Raw genomic sequence first — 25,015 nt, 5'->3', positions numbered from 1 at the left:
ATTACGTTAGGCTAATTATTAGTATTTTTCATTTATTTTATTTTATTCATTTGTATGATGACGGATGTGTGTAATTTGGTGTTTACATACTATATTTCATTTATTTATCTTATTTTTTGTGTGATGAAGGATTTGTGGGGAGGGGCGCCAATAGTCGGTCCGTCCAGGGCGCAAAACTAGCCAGGACCGCCTCTGATCCACAGTGTCAAATGCAGCACTCAGGTCAAAGAGAATCAGGAGTGAAGGAGACCCTGCATTGTTGTGTTTAAGTCCAAATTCTTGGACAGAAAAGGAAGGTTGGACATAGATCTGTAGCTGACAAGACCTTCTAGGTTCAGAGTGGGCTTGTTGAGGAGGGGGGTGAATGAGTGTGACTTTGAGAGCAGATGAAAAAAGTGGGACAAATGAACAGGGAGTTTGGCTTGAGTTGAGAGTGACAACAATTTATTTTAATTGCATTTATTTGTATATATTCTCGAGTTGACAGCGGATGCATTAGCTCTTGATAGAAACACCCAAATTGAACTTCTTAATGTCCGGAGTGTGGAGAAACTGATTTACTGGGCAGGTTAGCGTCATAGGGGCCTCTGCTGTGGGTGTGGCAGCAGGTATTGGGGGCACCATGGGAGCTGGGGCTGCTTTAGGAGCAGCTCTGGGGGGAGCAGCCTCCAGCACAGCAGTTCTCAGTGGAGCTGCAGCAGTGGAGACAGCAGGTGTAGCCAGTGCTTCTGTAGCTCAGAGTAGTTTAGCTTCAGCTGCAGGGCAGCATGTGTCATGGTTGTAATAGTGAACATGATAAAAAGCTAAGGTTAACCAAGAGCTTATGACTGAGTAGAATAATAATAATTAATGGCAAAATGTGTTTAAAAAGACTGTCATGATTATAATACCGGATAATAAAATGTTTCATGTGTTTAAAATAGGATAAAATGAATGAAAATAATAATAATTCATGTTCATGATTTTCATATGCTAAGATAGCAGTTCATTAGAAAGAGTGAGTTAAAAAAGAATAATAATTAATTGTTTTCAAGTGTCTTGAGTTAAAAGCATAGACTGTAAAAAGAAGGTTAGAGGTTAAAGGTTAAAAGAGATTAAAATGATGATCGATCATCTATTCAGTGTTCAACTGCTTTTGCCTCGCAGGTATTGAAGCAACAACAGAGACAGGACAGCACTTATAGATAAAATACTTTATTTTATCGTTTTGTTTACAACTTTGTTCTTACCTTTTGATCAAATTTGACTTGCATAAGTATTTCTGTAACTGCAATTGTGTTTTTATTTTCTTTTATTAAGTCCGTGGCGAATGTGCTGCACGGCGATTGATTGTTGATGTCTGTTCCCGCGTTGAAGGAGAAGCAGTATGGCTGACTGACGAATACACACTGGCTGCTAACTCGGCGTGCTTGTGTAGTTTCTTTCCACCTTTTTTACTTTATATTTTCCCCGGCAACGGGGCGTAACACATGCATTGACCACTGCAGGTACTGGGACTTCTCAGTGTGCTTCAGTAGGGACAGCTTTAGTTCAGGAAGCTGCCGCTAATGTCCCAGCAGCAGTTTCTGAGTCTGCTGGTGCCGTTTGTGGGTTAGCAGGTCCCAGTGTGGCTTCAGTGGCTAGCAGGGTTGTGTCAGACCCCTGGGGCACTGTGACAACAACAACACTGAATGCAGTGGCTGAGATAGGTAAGGCTGCAGCAGGGATCGCCTTGGCTGGTGGTTTGGTAGTGAAAGTGGTAAAGGAAAAAGTCAGAAGTGGCAGAGGAACAACAGAAGCCAGTTACTCAGAGAAGAAGTCCTATGAGATCCACTGGGACAAATAAATACAGGCTAAGACTCCACTCCATTCATCTAATGAATTATTTTCTTAGTTTCTCCTGTCAGAGATATATTTTATTGTCTTGCATATGTAAACCACCTCAAATATGTACAGCTATATAGCAATATATGTATCATTTGTATAAGAAATAACCCATTATAATAGATACAACAGGAATTGTGATGAGGCTTGTGGATGAATCTTTGTACAGATCCAGAACAACATAAAAAGAAAGTCACATATTCTGATGTTGTTGGTTGTCACAGTTCAGACATGCATCCATTGGCAAATGACATGGCTTTTATAAAGATTTATAATTATTTTCTAATTCTCTTTTGGTCTTTCTGAAGAAGCATCACAGCACTATAAACTATACATAGAACAATTCTCTTAAGCACTATATTATTACAGTGTTTGCTGGGTGGGATTAACCTGATCAATTAATGCAGTTTATCACAGAAATGGGTGTTTAAAATGAAGTGAAGTATTAAAAAAGGATTTGAAACTACAAAGTGTTTGCACTGACAGTTATATTGCACATCCTGTAAAATGAATACCACACATGTTTTTACAGTTTAGTGTAAATGTACTTCAATTACCATAACACATTTTCTGTCAATTTTAGATGCTTTTGCAGGACTGGGACATTGTGTGAAACTACTTTTAATCCACTATACTTCAGATCTGATGAAGTTAAACAGGAATATATTGTAAAATTGTGTATAATAATATTTGTACAGATCTCAGACCATTCAGCCATTTTAAGTAACAAGTGCTCAGTGGTGAAAGTGTTTTGTGTTTTAGTCCTATCAATAGTAAGCTTCATCTTACCATCAATTTCTTGTCAGACACAATGTTTCGGGGAAATTACATGATAAAGCTTACTTTCACTTTTGTCCTTGTTGATGTAAAAGTAATGTGCATGCAGAATTTCTCAGGTCATTACAATACAACAAAAAGATTTGAATTTAAACATTTTATATTCTTGTTCTCAATAGAAAATGTTTTAGTAATGATACATTAAACATTTACTGAACATCTACATCTCTGTATGATTCATGTTTCTCACAGTTTCTGGCTCTTTTCTAATCAAAATGGTAACCACAGCACGTATGTGTGAGAGCAGTTGTGTCTGTCAACAGATATTAAAGGAAGTTGGTTTGACGCCCCAAGTGTTTGTGATAATGCTGAGAACATGATCAGGTTGGGGAAGTGTAACTCCCACAGCTCCTCTCTGAAATTGTTACAAGCTTCAACACAATCTAAAATAGAAGTAAGTAAAAATATTTCCACTTAAGTAGTTTTCAAAACATCTCCAAACAAAACCCAAACTATTTATTTGAATGACTACAGTACATAGGCTATAATGATTGTTAAGGCCCTCTAGAAGTGTGTATGGTGTGTGTGTGTACTCTGTGTGTGTGGGTTCTCTGTGTGTTCTCTTTTGTTTGGTTCCCTCCGCTTCAGCCTAGCCAATCTCCGGTCCTGGTTCCTCCCATTCCTCCGGTTCCAACTCGGGTTCCTGATTGGTGCGGCGTCGGTGGAACTGTTCCAATCCCGAGCTCCAATTAGAGGGCATGATCTTTTAAATGTTCTGCAGCCCGACACTCGGCAGCTGGATCATTGTGGCCAGTCCACCTTGCTTTGCTGCTGCACTGTTAGGTTTTCGAGATCGTGATTTGTTACCTGTTGGCCGCGCTTAGTTGTATACGGATACACACCATCACTAGTTTTACGTTTTGTATTAGCTCTCTAGGAGCTGCTGCTCACCTTTTTTTTATTGTTATAGAGATTGTTAATAGAGATTTGGTAGGTTTCCTTTTTGTTTTGTTGTTAGCTGTTTTTGGAGTCCTCTTTTGGTTCTATTTCTTTGTTTATTTGAGCAGCATCACCCGGCCTTTGTTTGTTCTTGTGAATCCTTGGTTAACAAATAATTTAGTTTAACCTTAACATCTGGTTACATTTCCTTTTAACGAGCTGGGTTGTAACTACGATACTATACTGATGTGTAACATGGAGTACCCCAAAATTCTGTTCTTTGTCCTTTGCTTTTCTTTTTTACCTTTTGGTAAAATTAAGCGCAGTCATGAAATTCCCATTGTTAAAAGGATGCTATCCAGCTGAGTGTCTATAAAAGCTGATGATCATACTCAAAATGAATAAATCACAGGCCTTTATTATCCAAGCCCCTTTCACACGTTCAACGTAACCTACTTGTTGTTCTATCTCGTCGCTATGACTATTTCATTAGAGCCTTTCTTCATCTCCAAATTCAGACAAGTGCCTAATCATTCCAGGCTATACCAGCACTTTCTCCACGTATCATCATCGCACCATTCTGGAGATCTGCTAAGTCTTTAGTGGAGGTCTTTGGGGGTTCTTGCTGTCTGGGTACTGTGGTGGACCTCCTACAAGCCTAGCCAAAAACAAAAAAAATAGAAAAACTATGCACATCAATCAATTTCTTAATAAATTGTTCAAGCGCATCATGTTGTGGGTGTGAGCACTACAAAAGACCCTGAACTCCAAGAAGCTACAACATTTACCTTTAAATAATGTAGAATTATAAGAATGAAGTCTCATAAAAGTGAGATTGAATTATTCAGGTAGAGGTTTATAAACACTAAACCCTCACAGCAACTATATTTTGGTAAGTAACAAGTGTTCAGTGGTGGATTGTGTTTCAGTGCTATTAACAGTGCGCCTCACCTCAACATTGATTTCCTTTAAGTCACAAGGTTTCGGGGAAATCATGAGATAGAGCTGTCTTACTTTCACTTTTGTCATTAATGCTGTTATGCCTATTGCATTATACCAGATTTGTTAAGAGGGAGGAGTTTGTGAGGGGCAGATCTAAAACTAAATGTAGCAAACCTTAGACCAGTATATATATATAGGATGAAGACTGGGAGGATTTCTAACTTGGAAGACACATTGACACAGACCAGGCAGAGCCAGACAACACAAGACAAAGGTGAGTTTGTACAAGATTGTCATAGTATTTGTGTGAATACTTCGTAAATTCAAAAACGTTGGGCACCTTGCTTCACATTGTGATATTTTTGGCCTGTTCTGGCTAACATAAAAAAAAAGAAAAGTTTTTTGCAGTGTGTCAAACACACAAGTCTCCCTTATCTCAAAATGTAATAATGGTCACCTTTTATAAAGGGTTTATCACCATTTATCAACTTCTGGGTTTCTAGGTTTTGGAAAATCTTCCTCCACCATCAAAGTTCTTCTTTTTATCTCTGTAGTTCATCAGGAATATCGCTCCAATTGACTGTTTGACTACAAACCTAGAAAAGACCTGCAGAGTATCTTCACTAAATCCATTAATAAACAGCTTATTAGGGCCGGAGCACTGACCAGAGCGAAGGCCCAATGAAACTGTAGGAATTATTATTATTCTCAATCGCATTTTTAGCAGCCTAAACATACCAGAAAACTGGCACACGCACCTGGTTCGGCCGAAAATTTGATGTTTGACTTTAATGGACTACTCCTACAGATTTAAAACTACAAACTCCAAATTCAGTCAGTGTTCTTCAGACCTTGAAGATGAATAGTTATAAAAATCTTTAACCTCCGTTATACCTGGTGGGCATGGTAGTGCGGTCAATTTCCATGCTTCGCTATAAAGCAGGAAGTCCTTATAACTCCAACAAACATTTTCCAATCTACACCAAATTGGTCACACATGTAGAGGGTTCCACCTTGAACACACCAATGCATCAATATGCATATATTTGATGGGTGATCTATAGCACCACGTAATGGACACCGACAGTGTCAGTTAGCTCATCACACAGTGTTCAATAAAAGCCCGGGTGCCAAGACATCTACATGCCCGCTGTGTCTGCCCTGTGACTGCCATATGCACCGTCATGCACGTATGGCACATTTCGCTGTTTGGGGGCGAGGTGGGGGAGTGAGGGTCAGTTAACACTGCTTGCAGCTATAATATAACATTTATAGCTGCAGACTTCATGGATTAACATAAAAATCCATTATTAACTATTTATGAACATTCACAATTGCTGATGACTTGAAATGTGTGACCTTTTATTAATGGTTTATTACATTTATAACTACATTATAAATGATCAGAGACACAAACTCATGTTATTACAGAAACATTTTTTGTGTAAGTAGAAAAAAAATCTGTTGCCAAGGGTGCCTTAACAAAGTACTAAGTGAAAGGTGTGAATACTTTTTTATTTTTAATGAATTTGCAAACATCACCTTTTTCACTTTGTCATTGTTGGGTATTATCTGTAGATTGATGAGAAAAAAATAAATTTAATACATTTTGGAATAAGGCTGTAACATAACAAAATGTGAGGAAAGTGAAGGGGTGTGAATACCTTCTGGATGCACTGGACCTGCTCCCATCTCAGCTCAACTACTTATTCAGCTTTTGACCAACAGGTGTGTGATTTGACATGTCACCTTGACTGGAAGCTCAAAATAATTATTTTTTATTTTTAATGGATTTTAATGGCTAGGGTTGATTTGTGCAGCGAGACAGTGTGGGGGGTCCATGACGTTGGTGCCCAGGGGCCCCTGAGGGTACTAATCCAGCCTTGACCCCAACCAGTTGACTTCTGAAGTGTTTAATATTAACCCAAGTTTACCTTTACACCAGCCAGCAAATCTTAACCATTACTTAACTCCAAATGTGGATGTGTTGCTGTGAGAAATGAGGGGGGAACAGATATCGTCATAACGCCAGGATGCCTCCATGAGTGCCGCTGCCTCACTCTCCATGTACCTTCATTGTCGTTGGCAATTAACGATGCCGAGTTTCGTCTGTCACTCAAAGCAATTCCACTTGTGACACTATGTTGTGTTGGAATAAAGACTGATTGCTTTGACAATGAAATTAAGTTTCTTTTACTTTACAACCGGCAGGGACAAATGAACTACTAGTGGTTAGCCAACCTCCAGCCTGCAAGCCGGAAAATCTATAAACCCGCCTCGTGACATCCCTGGCATATCTGGTGGCAACAGATTACATTATGCTGCAGTCCATTTACCTCGGAAGTTACAACATGTAGCTGGGAATGACGTCATGACTGTCATTCCAGTTTAGAAGACAGAAACGACAGAGAAGTGCATCTTATTTTTGTTTGCTGTTGTTCGCTGGTACAACCTTGAGTATGTGGATGCAGGTTAAGAGGGAAGTGGTTATGGGATGATTTTTCTTTAGTAGAAAAGGTCAAGGAACATGAATATACATCACGATGTCATGAAAAGCTTCACATTTTGGAGATGTTGCATGAAAGTCAAACTAATTCTTCTGTTGCTACTTAGAGAGCACAGCCATTATCCAAACAACTGCAATAGGTTATTTTTCAGTGTAAAACATACTGAATGAACGTATGAACATACTGTTGCTTTTTTTTAACCGTGTGAAGAAAATGGCAATACTGTAATTTTTCTGCTTAATATAACTGACTGTTAAAACAAAGCTTAAAGTCTGTGTAAAGTAAGAATAAATAAATATGTGTTCTGTGTTCTGTGTTATGTGAGCTTGACATACCACAGAAAACCCTGCCAAATTTGAATGATTAAAAAAAAAATGAAATTAGGTTTCAAAGTTGTGTAAAACTCAGCCTGTTTCTCTGCTCCCAAACGCTGTGGGAGTGCCCACTGAGTCCGCTAAAACCCCGCCCCCTACCAAGTGTCAACTGTCAATCACAGTCACCACCTCTACCAGAAACATGGATGCTCAGGCTGAGAGCTTTCTGCTGCTAACTCAGCTGCTAACTCGACTGCTAGCTCGGCGGCTAACTCAGCTAACTGGCTAACTGTAGACTGTAGTAGTAGTAGTGTGTGCTGAATGTATTTATACCTCTACAGCAGCAGAGGCGGGTTTATGCTAATCACCACCGTGTGATTTTCAGACCCACTAAATCCTGAACACAGAAATCGAAATTGAAACACAGTTTGTGAAGCCTAGCTCCACAATTCAAATCTAAATGGTTGAAATGCATTTTACACCTTTTTTAGAAATACATTTATGACCTATTTAATGTGTTTAGAAGAAAATGTCTGAATTCACTTTACACTGTCTTTAAGGGATCTACTCTGTATTTTTGAATTGATCTTCATCTTGCAGAGACATTATGGCAGACTATATTGGGGCAGCAGCAACAGTCGGTGGTGCAATTGCTGAAATGGCTCCCACACATCGCCAGTGCTCCATTGAAATTAAGAATGAAACCAAGGACTTCAGCCTTGGTAATCCCAGGTACTGTGCACATTTTCTTTCACATCTATCTTAAAATAAAGTAAACAAATGTCTCATAAGAATTGTTCTACTGTTTTATAACTAGCATTCACATTGTGAGTGGAAGCTGTGCCATACCTCCGCCACCTTTCATCGATCCTTCCAAATCTGGCAATGCGCAGTTTGTCAAGACTCCACACACAGCATGTGGATCTGTTGGTGTCTTCACTTATGATCTCCTGAAGAAGGTTGCAGACCAGCCCGCTGTGAAGATAGCTGTCATGTTCTCTGTGCCCTATGACTTTAACATGTACTCAAACTGGTATGCAGTGGGAATCTTTGATAAGAGCAAAGAGTGTAATTATGATCTTTATTATGAGATGTATAATAACACAGGCAGGTCATTTGTCAGACATAAAGCAAAGGACCCATGTCTGACTCATAAGGGTGATCATGTGACAGTCACGGCTACAATGTCAGACTCCTACCAACCTCTCATTAAACTGCAAGTCAGAGATCACTGAGTAGACAGTGACTCAAATGTAAAATGACAATCAATTCATTGAGTCATTTGTGTATTTTACCACAATTATATTGTCATTTTACACATGATTACACAGATGGTTTTGGGCTGTCAGAGTAACATACTGATCGGGAAAAATCAAAACATTGTTCCAAATCATTTAATAGCTGTAGGCTGACTGGTTTTGAAATGCAGAAGTTTGAATACCTCTCCTCTTTAGCACCAAAAATAAAGCAGATAATACTGATATCAGTCTAGATTTAATGTGAAAAATTGGCTCAAGGACAATCTGAACAAAAAGTAACAGTTTACAGTTTACTCCACAGATTAGAACAGACATTAATGAGGGTCTAAAGTTGGGTCTCAATGTAAGTTTTGCTTTATGTTTTTTTTTTTTTTAAATTTTGGCTGTGTTTGATCTAAACTGATACCTGTCAAATCTGTAACACCAAATAAATCTGTAAATTCTGTCTGTGATAACATAATATAATCACACACAACTTATGAATCATACAAAATAATATCAACAATATGGCTTTATGTTTCTTAATATAGATAAATATTGATACATAGATTCTAAATATATGCAGTCATGTGCAATTTTCAATTTATTCCACTAAATAATCAAAATGAAATTGCTGGTATTCAAATAAAAAGTGAAACAAAACTTTTTCAACTTGTTTTTGTTTTGAGTTTTTTTCATTAATTTATTGTTTTTTATTACACCAACACACAAACATAATGTAGTTTTAAATACATGACCATACAAAACAATTCCATGTTTTGGAATATTAATTAATATTAAACCTGACTGCCTGTTTGTACAGTGATCACCACTTTTTATAGTTACATCAAAAGTTAAATGGCACAAAATTGACAAGGACAATCATCTAAGGTTGCAGTATGGCTCCTTCCTTTCCCTCTTCTTCTCTTTTTCTTCCATGTGGAAGATCTTTCCATCAGGCTGCTTCCTCCACATCAGCTTCACATTTGTATCCAGGCCTTTATCCTTCATTGCCTGATTGAACTGAAAAACTGAAAACTGAAAAAACAAAAAACAATTAAATATACTGAAATATACAGAGTCTGTAAACATGCAAATATATTTTATTTTAAAAGTTTGACAGCTGGACACAAGATGTTTCTTACTTCACTGTAAAGTTCAGGCTCAGTGTTTGTGCACTGCAGGCCTCAAGTTTCCACTTCACACCTGTGGAAATTGACTATTGGACCAGGATTGGCTCATGTGAATGAAAGAGAGACAGAGAGCAAGTACATATTTATCTGTTTTGACTTTCAACCAAACCTAAAACACATGTAAGGTGTAAAAAATGGCTGCATGCATCAATTCTTAATGAGTTACAAATTCAAACCTTTACATACAAACAAATTGAAACTTTTGTCAGATTAAGATAAGAACAAAGTTAAAGAGGACCATTTCTAAACAGATAAGCACAGACTCCTGCATCAGCATTGATAATTTACAACAGCTACCTCTGTAATAACATACATGAGACTTTGTTCATGAAAAAAGACTACATTAAAACTCATATAACATGACCTTTACATCCATAAAATGTGTTTATTGCCTTTCTGATCTTGTTATGTGAAACCCAAACTCCACTTCCTGGTTAATATTTAATTTAGTGTTCACAGTATTGTCACAACTTATCAGAGAAATCATGAGTTCGAGCTATTCTGCTCTCACTTTACGTTGTCATCCCTCATTTAAAAGAAATTCAGATACTTTAATATATTTCATGAAACTGGACTTTACATTTGGCATTACATTCAACCCCTACTGTTGGATAGTCATAAAAATACAAAAAATATCCAGGGTTGTGTAAATAGCTTAATGTATGACTGAGAATGGGTCTAACCCTAAATATGAAAATTAAAACTTTGTCATAGAGCTAAACTGGAGAGAAACATATATCAGTATGAAGACTCTATATGGCTCCTGTTCTAAAATATTGACCTTTAAACCATGAACTTGATGCTTATAGAAAGTTTAAAGTAGAGTTGTAAATTAGGGTTGTTTTTTTTTTCAAAACAATATTTCTCCTGAATATATGAAATATCTGGTACAGCTGCTAATTTGACAGTTTGGTTATTGTTCCAGGTTTCTGGGTGGTGGCCCAAATGAATAGCTAAAATTGGTCATTCTTATTTATGATAATTAGTCATTATTAATAACCAAACACACTCCTTCCGCTCCTACATTTTGTGGCTGGAGCTGAGATTTCCCCACATTTTTATGGTGTCATGAGGCATTCTTTACAATGTATGATGCCCAGTGCTGAGGCGTTTCTTTGCATTTTATGGCCTCCACGTGGTGAGGCTGCTCTCATTCCATTTCATTCCCAAGGAGTTAGGCTCTGTTGGGGATTTTTCTAACTGAAGAGGAAGTTAACCTTCCAGGAAGTCTCCAGTTGTATAAAAAGGAGATCTTCAAGCCCAACAGCCAGAGCTTGTAGCAGTTCTTCAGAGGTATTCATACAAGGTAAGCATAATAATAATAATAATGATCATAATAATACATTTAATTTGTACTGCATTTTTCATTCATAGTGAAACTCAACATGCTTCACTATTAATAACAGAATACAACATAAAGAAAATAGTAATAACAGTTAAGATGAAAAAACATTCCTTATAGAAAAGTTTTTAGGTCTTTTTTTAAAGTGTTAAGGGTCTTTGCTGGCCTCATATAGTTAGGAATGCTGTTCCACTAGTAGGATGCAGCAGAGCAGAAGGTTCAGTCCCCAGTGGTGTGGAGCTTAGTATTGGGGACCTATAGAGGAACAAGCTGCTGACAGATGTGAGGGTACCATTGGAGGTTTGTGGTGTAATCACTTCCTGTAGGTAGGGAGGTGCATATCCCTATCAGTAGTAGGACTTTATAGTCAATCATAAAGAAGTCAGAAAGCCAGTGGAAGAAAAACAGATTTGGTGTTATATATTGGTTATTTTTGTAACAGACTGTAATCTCATGTTTCAGCGACAGATGCCATCTAGCAGTTGGTAGTAATTATGATCCAAAGCAGTGAGGATGAGGTGTGATTAGTAAACGCTTTAATGTGTCATTCTGGAGTGCATGTTCAAACACACATATGATATGATTTTTCATACAGCAAACCACCAAGTCCAAATTACACTTTAACAGTTTGGAGATGCTGTGAGAAAGTCAAACTGATTCTTCTGTTACTACTTAGAGAGCACAGCCATTATCCAAACAACTGCAATAGGTTATTTTTCGGTTTTAAAAAAATGTAATTGGAAATGCTGTTTTCTGCTGAATCTAACACTCAATCAATCAACATCTGTCTGTTAACACAAAGTTTAAGGGATCTACTCTACATCTTTGAAGTGCTGTTATGGCAGACGCGGTAGGAGCAGCAGCTGGAATTGTTGGGGCAGCAGCATCAATCGGTGGTGCAATTGCTGAAATTGCTCCCACACATCGCCAGTGCACCATTGAGATTATGAATGAATGCAAGGACTTCAGCCTTTGTAATCCCAGGTACCGTGCACATTTTTATCACACCTATCTTAAAATAAACAGTCAACAAATGTCTCATTCTACTGTTTCTATAACTAGGATGTTCTTTGAGAGTGGAGGCTGTGCCATACCCCTGCTATCTTTCATTGGCCCTTACAAAACTGACGTGGCACAGTTTATCAAGACTCCACACACAGCATGTGGATCTGTTGGTGTCTTCACTTATGATCTCCTGAAGAAGGATGCAGAGCAGCCCATTGAGAAGATAGCTGTCATGTTCTCTGTGCCCTATGACTTTGGTCCATACAAGAACTTGTATGCAGTGGGAATATTTGACAACAGCAGAGAGTGTAATCATGATCTTTATTATGAGATGTATTATAAAACACACCAGTCATTTGTCAGAGGTAAAGCAAAAGGTCCAGGTCTGATTTATAAGGGTGATCATGTTACAATCATGGCTACAATGTCAGACTCCTACCAACCTATCATTAAACTGCAAGTCATGACTAAAATGTAAAATGTCAATCAATTACAATGACTCATTTGTGTATTTTACCACAATTATGTTGTAATTTTACACATTACACAGATGGTTTTGGGCTGTCAGAGTAACATACTGATCTGGAAAAATCTAAACATTGTTTCAGTGAAATTGCTGAAGCACCTAAATAAAATGAGAAGTATTTCGCCTTTTTTTCTTAATTACATCAACAAACAAACATAATGTAGTTTTAAACATATGACCATACAAAACAATTCCATGTTTTGGAATATTAATCAAACCTGACTGCCTGTTTGTACAGTGGTCACTACTTTTTCCTCACAGCAACAACATTGTGGTTTTATATTCAGTGGCCAGGAGGATGCATGGATGTCTTATTAAATAATAAAGAGCATTATCTGATACTCATACCTCATGTGTGCATTTATATTCAAAAATGTATGTATCAGAAAAATATATAGACATAGAATGTGTATTTTTTGTACCTACATGCATATAGACATGTGAGAGATGTGAAAGCAGAGAAATAAGTCTATTATTGTCAAATCAATATGTGTGCTCTGGTCCAGTTGTTAGATTACTCAGCCAGTCAGTTATTTGGCATCGTGTGTCATGGAAAACTCTACCAGTGATCAATTTGTATTAATATTATTATAGTGGCTAATAACCAAGAGGATCAAGTTAATATATAACAGCAACATTCTGTAGTCTCTCACTAAAGGCAGTTCCTTTGAACATTTCTTTAACTGTTTGCTGCTATTACAACTTACACTTGTGCTACCTGATGGTTCTAAATAAGAGTTGAACTAAATTTGGAGTGTTATGCTCCACAAAGCCTCTTTAAGAACAATGCTTCCTGAGACCAAGAAGGACTCAAAAAGTAAAAGACCTCATCTCAACTCAAAAGAGAAACTGAATAAATCAATCAATCAAATCAATAAAAACATGTATTAATCATCATTAAACCCACACAGTCTTGTGTTAACATTACAGTTTACCTACACTACTGTAGTTACTGCCTCTGCAATGAATCATATTTCTCACACATAATGAATTAGTTTCACATTAATCATAAGTTTTTATTTTAAGTGCAGAACTAACTGACTTGAGCACACGTTACCTCAACTTCTACATCTGATACCAGCTAAATGAAATTCCATGACAAACATTGAGTATCTATATGTATTTTCTTTATGTCTTACGTCCATTTTGACTGATGAAGACACACTAGTGTTGAAACATTACTCTATTTGCACTATTAAAGTCTGCAGATCAAACTAAATTAATTAAATGGGTCATGGGTATTAGAAAAATAGTTACATCAAAAGTTAAATGGCACAAAATTGTAAAGAAAAATCATCTAAGGTTGCAGTATGGCTCCTTCCTTTCCCTCTCCTTCTCTTTTTCTTCCATGTGGAAGATCTTTCCATCAGGCTGTTTCTTCCACATCAGCTTCACATTTGTATCCAGGCCTTTATCCTTCATTGCCTGATTGAACTGAGAAATGCAAAAATTCTTGATTAGGGATTGTATGAAAATTAGAGCAAGGGGAGAAAACTACAGTATATATTTTTCTTTAGGCTCAATGGAACATAAACTGGATATTTGAACCTTACTGTGACCATTATTATGTACAGTAAATTATGGGAGGGCCCACTTGATCTCTATGATGAACCCATTTCACCCATTCCTCTAATGGTGAAGTAGGTCAGTTACTGTTGGATGACTGGTGAAGACAGGTGAACTCTTAACAGTTTACTGGCCAGCTTGCTTACTGTGTGTTACAGAGCCCCCTACTGACTGAGGGAGGGCCTTACAACTAATGTGTTACATGAATCTGATTCTCAATCTGAAATGACTGGCCTGATCAAGCTTAATCCATTCAATAGGTTGGAATAAATATTATTTATTATATTCTTTCTATGCATGCTATTTTCTGTCATGTGTCCTTGCTCTTGTTTTGCACTTGTACCTATGGTGAAAAAGGAATGTTAAACAATCAACCACTTTGTTCCTGAATTGCTAAATGAAATAGCAACATATCAGTATAAAGTAAGGTATGGGTACTTTATTTTTCACTCAGTGAAATTCACTGACAGGAGAATGACACTAACTTACATTTTTTTGACAATGGAAGAAAACCTATGCAAGCATGGGGAGAACATGCAAACTATGAGGCAACAGTGCTAACTACCCAACCACTGTAATCTTCATGCACTAATCTCATTACCTGTTGCATGATGTCCTTGCTTGCATTCTCCATGTTCACAGAGGAGTCATTGGCGGTTAGTTTTATCCTCACCAAACGCAGATTCGTTTGCACTTTTTAAGGAGGAAATATGAATATAAAAATGTGTTTTTCATACATTACTTGCAAAGTGTCTCCAAAGTTGTGATTTTTATCAACATGAAAACAATGAAACAAGTCTTAAATTTGTAGCTTACCATTGCAGACAAAGAAATATCTAGTACTACAATTCCATTCTTCCCAGTGGCCTTTATGTAAAACCACACAGGGGATATTGATGTTACCAGTTGGTTTCTGAGACTTCCATTTTGTGAATGAAGCAGGGTGCCCATCTGACCACCTCCATGTGTCTCTCCTGAGACCGATCCATGCATTTGAAGTTATCATGTTTTTTATCAGCTCATTCTCAGTTTGGTTCCGCACACTGGCCAGGTCAGTGTAGTTCTCCCTGCAGTACCTTTGAGCCGCGTTCCAGTCCTTAGGTTCATTCACAAAGATGAAACTGGAAGCCGCCTCTGTTTCTACACTCCATTCAAATATGTTTCAGCAAAATTGAAAAAGGTTAGACTTGATCATCAATAAATATCTAAACAATGCTACGCAATGCAATGATTACTGTCTACATAAATAAATGCATGGGGTTGAGCATGAGCAACATTATCATTATTTGTTTGTACTCTGCGAACAAATTTAGGTAAGAAAATATTGATGAATCCTAGATTTGTGTGTCAAACATGCGTACGCACAGTTTAAACACAGTCTGTGTGTACACACTGTTTGTGAATGAGGCCCAACGTGTGGTGTGAGGACGACACAATGGTCCATGGACTTTTCTTTTGTATTCATGTAAACATCTCATGCAGCTAGCAGCAGGTAGATTTCAGTAGATACTGCACAGGACCAAGTCAGAACTACTTAATTCTTTCTTGATGGTTTACCAAATGTGCAGTAGTAATATTAGTTACTATGGCTATTTGCCACTATGACTATGTTTTCTTACCATTGTAGCAGACAAACGGTATTTTTAATCCACAAGGCAGATCATTCCATGACCCATTATACAGTATTTCTGCACAGTTCTCATATCCCCCATGGTTGTTGGGTTCATTACCATTCCACATCCTGAACTCTGCCTCTCCTCCACCATAATAACCCCCCTTTTGAAATGTCCATGCCCAGGTGTGAACTTTATCAGTCAGTCCTATCCAGACATGACCATTAAAATATTCTCGTGTAGTGTCCACCAGCTTGCTCAGTTCTTGTTCGTTGACAACCGTGGCCAGGTCCTTGTACATTGACCTGCAGTATCTCTGAGCTTCAAACCAAGTCAAAGCCTGTTTGACAAGAATGTACTCATGGGGAAAACAGGCAGGTAGGAAACACAGTCCTGTGATAATGAAAAAAATATATTTGATAGTTTTAGTACTGAGTGTGTGAATCTAAAGGGAAAAAACATCTTTAGTGAAACAAAACTGTAAGACACAGAGGTTCAAAAATGGAGGTCTTATTTATTGTTGGGTCTAATAAAACATCACATACAGATCTTGGTGAAACACTCTTTTGGTGTTGCCCACAGATAGATACCACTATGTCTGTAGCCTATATGAATTATGGCTGTGCATCACAGAACACAAAAATAATTGGGAGAACTGGATGGGGCTGAGGGGCCACTGTGGCCAAAACGCACAGAATTTCGAGTCCGGCCCTAACAGATGTAATCTCACTCCAAACTTTTCATGAAGCCTGAGAGCCCTGTAGACTCACATAATTAACATAATACAATCTAAATAAAGTTTAAATATAACAAGGTTGATTATGTTGTAAATGTGCGCATTGTTTTAAATAACTAAACTCCAATGGAGGCTGTAGTTATATCCTGAGTGCTGGAAGGTTGATGGTGTGGATGAAAAGGTGAAGCTCGCCCGTTAGGTGATTGGGAGTAGAGACACTTAGCAAACAGGAAGTGTTTACTATTTCATACCACTGGTGCAGCTTGTAATGCATCATCTTGTTATAGAGCATCTTTAATATACTTTAATAACCTGCTTTATCCTTGGTAACCATTAACAATTACCTCATTGTAAAGTTTGACAAAGAAACATAAATATGCCTAAACATACCTGATAAGATTGTGATAATAAAGGTCTTCCCCTCCATGGAGATGATTGTCCTGCTTCCTTTTACTCTTCTGTCATTACACTGTAAGAGGAATTATAAGAGCATTATTATAGACAGACTACTCAACAATCTACACTGACTTGATTTGGCTGTTTTTGCCCATAACTGGTTTCATACATATTTGTCCGATACAACACAGGAAACCTGCACAGTTGGTCTAAAAACAACCACCCTTGGGATTAATAAGGGAGTACCACAAGGTTCTGTGCGGGTCCTTCTATAAATTACTCTCTATATTAAAAATCATTCCAACACAGACTTATTTCTAATCCAACTATGAGCATTTATTTATGAGTTACAAACCATTTTACACTAAAAGGGAGCCTAATTGTGAAGTGCAAAACATATCACCATTCACCAGAAGGTGGTAAAATAACAATAATAAGTTGACAAATTAAAAAAAACTTCTTTATAACTTGTTGCATGTTTGTGTGTGACATTATGAGGCTCCCTTTTAGCAGTGGTGAATATCTATAACTCATAAATTAATGCTCAAAATGAGACAGCAAGAAACATCAAGATAGATGAGGAGAACAATCTGCTGACTTACTAAGATCTCACAGCCTATTTAACCTAGGTGGAAATGCATTATTCTACCTTCATCTTGCCAAATAGTGACCCAACATTGATGTATGAAATTTAGTTAATTAATGGTTTATAAAGTGTACAATAGAATTAATAAGTCACTTACAACCATTTATAAATCCTTTATAAGGGTAGTCTTATTGTGAAGTGGTACTGTTGTCAGATAATTGAACAAATACACAATACAGATTTATTCATTCCACATTCATAGCATTTATTAACCAAATGATGCCTCATCCTTAAGCTGCCTTTTGGAAAAGCCTGGTTTCCCTTTCCACGGTGACGAAATATGATTTGGGTTGTTAAAAAATGCTACACTGGAGTACAATTTAAGATGTAAAACACATTCTAGTTCTACAAATATACATTCAGCATTGTCTCAGTAACATTAAATGTATATTTGCAGATTTGCATACTACTTGTTCAGGTTTCTATAAATGTAATTTAATGTTTTCATTTTGCATCAGAATATTATAATATTGTATATTACTAGACGTTAATTGAGTGTAAATACAATTGCAATACATTGCAAAACTGCACTCTGTCATTTTGAAACATGTTTTGATTCCCCTTAGCTGAGTCAAATAAAATCTATGTTTCAAAGATTCTTTCAAAGAAGTGGTGTCTTACCTTGATGTGAGAGTAAAGGCAAAAATCAGGCCCATCAATGATACATATACAGTGTGGCATAGGTGGAGGGATAGTCTGCAGTTTTTATTGTAGTCCCTGATTTGTATTTGATGCAAAAACACTGATGAACATATTTGCATTGTGTCACAAAGAGAGGAGCAGACTCAACTTTTCCACGAGGGGAAAATCATGAGCTTAACTATTTTTGCAGAGGACAATAATTTATTTATAAATACAAATTTACACTATGAATGTGAGTTGGTGAAGAATTTCTATTAATTGGTATTTAAAGTACTCATAATGGTTGATGTGAAGCTGTACTTTTGAGAAAATGCCACTAACATGTGCATGCAGAGTCAAATTTGAATGAGAGCACAAAGCAGGACTGTAGGTGGTCAAGTGCAGCGAGGAAGCAGAGCGAGAAGCAAACGTACTGTGGAACTACAGAACAGCTGATTGATGTCTTCAGTTTAACAACAATAATGTTGAAGACTTGCTATCCTAACAGTAAGAAGAAAAGAAGAAAACAAAAAAGTAGATTTAAGTAGATTCTGTATTATATGGCCTCCTACATTCATTCTAATAGACATATATTAATAGATATCTACTCTTCATATTTTACTAATACATTGTACTAACAGAAGAAGAGGAAATAACAGCTAGGCACCCATGTAGTTATACAGCCTTTCCTTCCAATTGAATCATTTCATTCATCATTGTGTCTGTCTCTATAGGCAATATGTTAGGGTCAAGATCTGCTCATTTTACAATACTTTTATTAGCTTTACCAAATACATTTTTTTAAATCTATTTTTTTATTTAACTGTATATTGTAGTGAAGTTTACTATTCATGAATGTACCATTACTGATTACCATTATCAATATTTACACTCAATATCTTTTTATCATTGATCTTGTGAGTGATGCCCAGGCTGAATCTAGGGCACATTAACCCCAGAATGTTTTTATATTATTGATGCAGCATTCAAGTCATTTAAGTTTGGGGCTTACTGTAATTCTTGTATGTATGTACTTATTGGGTTATTATTTCATATAACTTATCTTATTTTGAAAATAATGCACATCTGGATGCCTAGAAGAGCATAAGATGCTAATGTGTAACTCAGAAGAAGCATGTTGGTGCAAAAATGTCAGTTTATGGAATTAAGGCTACATTACATATACTGATAGATTGTCACATCACACACACAGACTGTTTCATCCTCTCATTGTCTTCCAGGAACTTTGCAAAAATCAGTTTTGCAAATCATCCAAATTAGCAAAGAAGTTTACATACACAAATGATTGGAGAATGGCCAAGCTAAGGATTGAGAAAGCAAAGAATGACTTTATTTTGTCTCCTAAAACCAAATGATCAACAAGCATAGCTGTTGGTCTATAAAAGATTGTGTCCATTTTATTTGTCACTTATAGTCTCTGCATTTGTCACAACTATAGACTTCCAGTATTTCCAGTAGGGATCACAGGGTTGTGTGTATGTCAATTGTTACTGTTACATATACAGTAGGGGAGAACGGGGTTGGTAGTCACACTTTTTACTTTGCTTTGTCTGGTACATGAATGAGAACAGTTTGACATATCACTATAATGCAATTTTCTGGGGTACCAACAAATCTGTCCAGGCCATTTTAGAATATCTTTGTACAATAAGAAAAAAAAGATCTTTTCACACTTTCTGTGCTTTATGATATATCAAAGATTTACAGATGTATATGAGGCAATTGCTTTCATTTGATCAGTTTTCAGAAGGAATGAAGCATTGTTTAAATGAGCTGTAAGGGTACCAACACATTTATCCACATCTGTATAAATGATTCACAGCATGATTTAAGACAGTAGAGAAAGAGTGTAGCGAGGGGTTCAAGTGGTTACATATCTTAGTCATGGTTTATTTTGTTTTGATAATGACCATGTGATTCATCTACATAATAAAGAGGCCTGATGTTACACTATTACACATTGTTCAGTTTAAGCAGTGTTTTTGAAAGACACACAATGTTAAAAACAAAGACCAAAACATGAATAGAACTCATTTTGGAAGGTTTTCACTTTTTATTTAAGGACTGGTTTCACACTCTGTGCATGTTAAACATTTTGCAAATCTGCCCAGAGTCTTCTCTGCCTCTTCGTCTCCCAGCCTCTTTAAATGGAGCGTCCTCGTCCTCTGTCAGCTGAAACAAACAAACATTAACAAAGGTTAAGAGGACAAATACACATGGAGATGGAGCAGTGTGACCCCTATGATGAACCTTTAATTGACTGTAAAATGACTTGTATCTTTTTCAGACAGTAGTAGTATGTACTTACATTAATAAATGTAGAGTGTGTGTAGTGTAGAGCCATCTGGTGCTGTCCCTGGTCTTCTCTTGATGGAGCTGATTCTCATCTCTTCTTGGCTATTTTCAGGTCCTTTTAGGTAACTGTAGATCACCTTGCTTTGAAAGAAAGTAAAACACAGATGCACGTATTAGACCCAGAGTTCAGAACTGTAATGTGAAGCAACTTCATTTTTCCTTCCTGTACTTACTTTTTTCTATGTGGTGACTCTTCCTCATCTCCTTCCTCATCATGGTCCTGGTCCCTCATCTTTGGGCTGTCTCTCATCTTTTGGTTCATCCTGGTGCCGTCTGCCGTCTTACGTCTCCTGACAAAAAAAGAGAGAAAACAAACAATTGTTCAATAAATGGTTAAAAAAGTGGAAATGTGTAGTTATTAAACTCACCTTTTCATGTTCTATCTTGAATGCTGGTAAGTTCTGCCTCTCAGTCAGAAAATCAAAGGTCAAAGGTCAAATCCAACCCTGAGTAAGTGATGCTCTTACCTGATGACTCAGGGAAGATTTGACAATGAACAAGATTTAAGTTACTGCACATTTGTTCTTTTTATCCTTTATTTCCTTCTGATAGCTTCCTATAGCCATTCAGATTCCCAAGTTGCAACAGTGCACCAAGTTTCTTGTCACTGTTGTTGTTCTGAGGTAGATGACTTTGTTTTTGTGATAGAGAGGAGCTTCTCTGGGAGGGTGAAACATGTGGGAAGGTCACGTCATCCCCCCCAGATCATCCCCAACTCTGGCAGACACCCTGAGTCACAAGTCACAAGTTCAATAACATGGACGTGAATTATCAAATGATCACAAATGATCACGTTGGAAAAGCTCACAACATGGCACGGCACCACAAAATCTCACATCACGACACAACACACGAAGCATCACCAGAAAACCTCACGTCACCAACCGTCACCACAAAACTTAAACATCACCAACCGTCACCACAAAACTTAAACATCACGAACCGTCACCGCAAAACTTAAACATCACGAACCGTCACCGCAAAACTTAAACATCACGAACCGTCACCGCAAAACTTAAACATCACGAACCGTCACCGCAAAACTTAAACATCACGAACCTTCACTACAAAACTTAAAATTACGACAAGACGAAGGAGGGCTGGAGGAAGTCACTCCTCTCTGAAGGAGGAGAAAGCTGATCAATGCCTGTATTGTTCCTAAGGAGACTGGAGAGTTGGTCTGTACACATCCATCCTGTCCAGGTTCCACACATGTACCATAGAGTCCATACTGACTTGCTGTATCACTGTTTGGAAGAGGAACTATTCACTTTGCTATTTCTGCACTTTAATCATAAATATAGTTTTAAAGTTTGCTGCTTTTGTTGTTCTGTGCTGGTTTTTATTGCTTTGTTTGAATTTACTGTTTGAATGTTTTATTCCTGCTTTTAGCATAACCTGTACCACTGACTTAAACTTAAACATCAAAACATCAATTGACTTAAACCTGAACATAAAGACATCAATTAACATACATTTAAACATCAAAACATCAATTAACATGAACTTAAACTTCACAACACGTTACGTCACATCACAGCACGTCACATCACAACACTTTACGTCACTTCACAACACGTTACGTCACTTCACAACACTTTACGTCACATCACAACACGTCACATCACAACACTTTACGTCACTTCACAACACGTTACGTCACTTCACAACACTTTACGTCACATCACAACACGTCACATCACAACACTTTACGTCACTTCACAACACGTCACTTCACAACACTTTACGACACTTCACAACACGTCACGTCACTTCACAACACTTTACGATACAAAATGTAACGTAAGAGAAACCTAAACTTGTTGTAGTTTAGCTTCTAGGGCGTTTCTCTGGAGGGGGGCCTTCCGGGGATCCAGCAGCTCTCTTCCTTCCTCTTCGGTTGCCACACGGGCTTTTCTTCTCTTGAATAATAGCCCTCAGCTTCTTCACCCACTGGGGACTGTTGCTGGTCCATTCCTCAAGTGTCACAGGTGGGGACGAACAACTAGGCTGGCTGGGTGCCGGCGTCCTCTGAGGGGGGCTTGCAGGTGTCATCTTCCTCAGGATGACCTTATTACGATGCCGCACCACTTTACAAGTCCAGGAGGAGATCCTAGGAGGGCTGCTGGAGGAGCTGGAGGAAGTATCAAGGAAGGAGCTACAAGAGCTGGGGGAGGAGGAACGGGACGAGCGAGAGGAAGAAGAAAAGGAGGAGCTGGGGGAGGAGGAACGGGACGAGCGAGAGGAAGAAGAAAAGGAGGAGCTGGGGGAGGAGGAACGAGAAGAGCAGGGGGAAGAAGGAAAGGAGGAGCTGGGAGAAGAGGAACGGGAAGAGCAGGGGGAAGAAGGAAAAGAGGAGGAAGAGGAGGGGCTAGGGGAGGAGGAACGGGAAGAGCAGGGGGAAGACGGAAAGGAGGAGGAAGAGGGGCTCGGGGAGGAGGAACGGGAAGAGCAGGGGCAAGAAGGAAAGGAGGAGGAAGAGGGGCTGGGGGAGGAGGAATGGGAAGAGCAGGGGGAAGGAGGAAAGGAGGAGGAAGAGGGGCTGGGGGAGGAGGAACAGGAAGAGGAAGAGGAAGAGCTCCAGGGTGAGCCAAATAAAGCCCTGTGTAAGGAGGAGCGAGAGGGAGAGCTTAGAGGGGGAGCAGAAGGAGAGAGAGAGGGAGAGCTTAGAGGGGGAGCAGAAGGAGAGAGAGAGGGAGAGCTTAGAGGGGGAGCAGAAGGAGAGAGAGAGGATGACCTGAGGTTGGAGCTGATGGAAAGCTCTGGTTCACAGACCCTCAGGGGAACCAGTCTGGGACTGCCGGGCCGGCTGGGGTTTGGGAGGGGGGCAGCAGTCCAAGCAAAACGCTGGTCGACGTGAAAGTAGAAACAAAGTCAACATTTAATGAATGTCACATGAACATATCAACTTTTTTAACATCCTTACATTGACATGAACATTAACACCTTACAATAAAACTCTGTTTAAAGCAAAAATCACACCTTAAAACACACAAAAAGTTCTATGTATTTGCAGTAAAGTATAATAAAGCATGTTACATTTCTGTCATACTGGATATCTTAAAGTCTAACCATGTTGGAATGTACTCTAACATTAAAAGTTAAGCTTTAGATAAATGTACAGTGGAGTAAAAAAGAGTCACATCACACCTCTAATTCAACAGTGTACTTGACTTAATGTATTTTAAACCTGCTTAACAACTTCTATTCATTATTTAATAGAGCAGACAAATGAAGACATGATGGGTTAGGTTGTATAAAGTTCATGACAGTCAACAGTCAGACATGATGCAGTCAAAAATGTACCTATAAGTAAAAGTACAGAAGTAAAAGAAGGTATTTAAAGGGAAAATGAGTCATTATGCAGCCTGTATGGGAATGTAATGTAATGTAATAAACATCATATTTAATGACCATTAACATCATTATATTTATACAACATTTAACCATTGTAATTACTGTTGGGTGTTTTATTTTTAAATGTCTCAAATGATATAAGATGATGATTCAGTTTGCACATTAATGACTCATTTTAAAGTGGTAGTAATGTAGTAGAGTAACATTAAACACTAAAATATAGTGAAATATGAAAATAATTTGAAGTACAATTCTTGAGTTAATGTCTTTATTTACATTAAACACTGGTTCAGTGTTTCTAGACTAAGGACCATGTTAAGATTGTTTTAATATTCTATTAGTTTATATTTATTTGACTATATTTCATACACACGTTTCCACACATTTTAAATGGAAGCAAGAAATCAACACCAAGTAACCTGCTGGTTATCCTGAAACTGGTTTTGATTCATTGAACTGACTAAAAATGTTCATCTACATTATCAAGTAACATAATGTTCATACTGGTTTATGCAAACCTTATGAATTAATTATAAATAATAGATAATAAGAAATAAACAGTAGATGAACAAATCTTCTGTAAAGGAGAAAAAATGATAGAAATCCTGATATAACCATAGATCATATCTCAAGTGATAGACTTTTATTTCTGTTTTGAGTTGGAAAGTAATGTTGGACTCAAACACACCACCTGAAACGTTACTTTATTATTATTCTCATTCAAACCTGATGTAAACTCTGCACAGTCCTTTTAAAGTCTTTAAAAAGTTGAGTCCAGTCACAAGTTTGTCACATTTGATTCATTTACCCTAAATTAGAGCTTCTCAACATCTCAGTGGTTTCATTGACAGGAAAATAACATGGACTTTAAAATAATCCTTCTCATCTCTACCATAATGTAACAAGTTTGCTGCTGTCAGCTGGTATCAGTTCATGTATGGATAAAGAGAGTGTGTAACAGCTGTTTATGGCTATATGCAGCTTTTATAGGCTACTGGCAACATGGAGATACAAATCTATATCAACTCAAGTGACATTTAATCTATTTGATCACTTTT

At 37.7% G+C, this 25,015-nt stretch overlaps 3 protein-coding genes across 3 annotated transcripts in view; all 3 read left to right on the top strand.

Annotated features, from left to right (window-relative positions):
• Window positions 1–25,015, top strand: part of LOC128379423 (DELTA-thalatoxin-Avl1a-like) — a 122,022-nt gene that overhangs the window by 4,868 nt on the left and 92,139 nt on the right. The gene's annotated exons all lie outside the window — the stretch shown is intronic.
• On the top strand, window positions 7,983–8,792 carry LOC128379424 (DELTA-sagatoxin-Srs1a-like). Its single transcript, XM_053339045.1, has 2 exons — window positions 7,983–8,074; window positions 8,160–8,792. The coding sequence occupies exons 1-2, from the start codon at window positions 8,001–8,003 to the stop codon at window positions 8,575–8,577; spliced, it is 492 nt and encodes a 163-aa protein (XP_053195020.1). The 5' UTR covers window positions 7,983–8,000; the 3' UTR covers window positions 8,578–8,792.
• LOC128378671 (uncharacterized) lies at window positions 11,954–13,215 on the top strand. The gene is made up of 3 exons (XM_053338237.1): window positions 11,954–12,099; window positions 12,178–12,400; window positions 13,153–13,215. Exons 1-3 carry the CDS (start codon window positions 11,954–11,956, stop codon window positions 13,213–13,215), a joined length of 432 nt encoding a protein of 143 aa, XP_053194212.1.

This window comes from Scomber japonicus, chromosome 18 (assembly GCF_027409825.1).
Source record: "Scomber japonicus isolate fScoJap1 chromosome 18, fScoJap1.pri, whole genome shotgun sequence".
Classification (NCBI taxonomy): Eukaryota; Metazoa; Chordata; class Actinopteri; order Scombriformes; family Scombridae; genus Scomber; species Scomber japonicus.
This window is presented reverse-complemented; position numbering and strand designations above follow the sequence as displayed.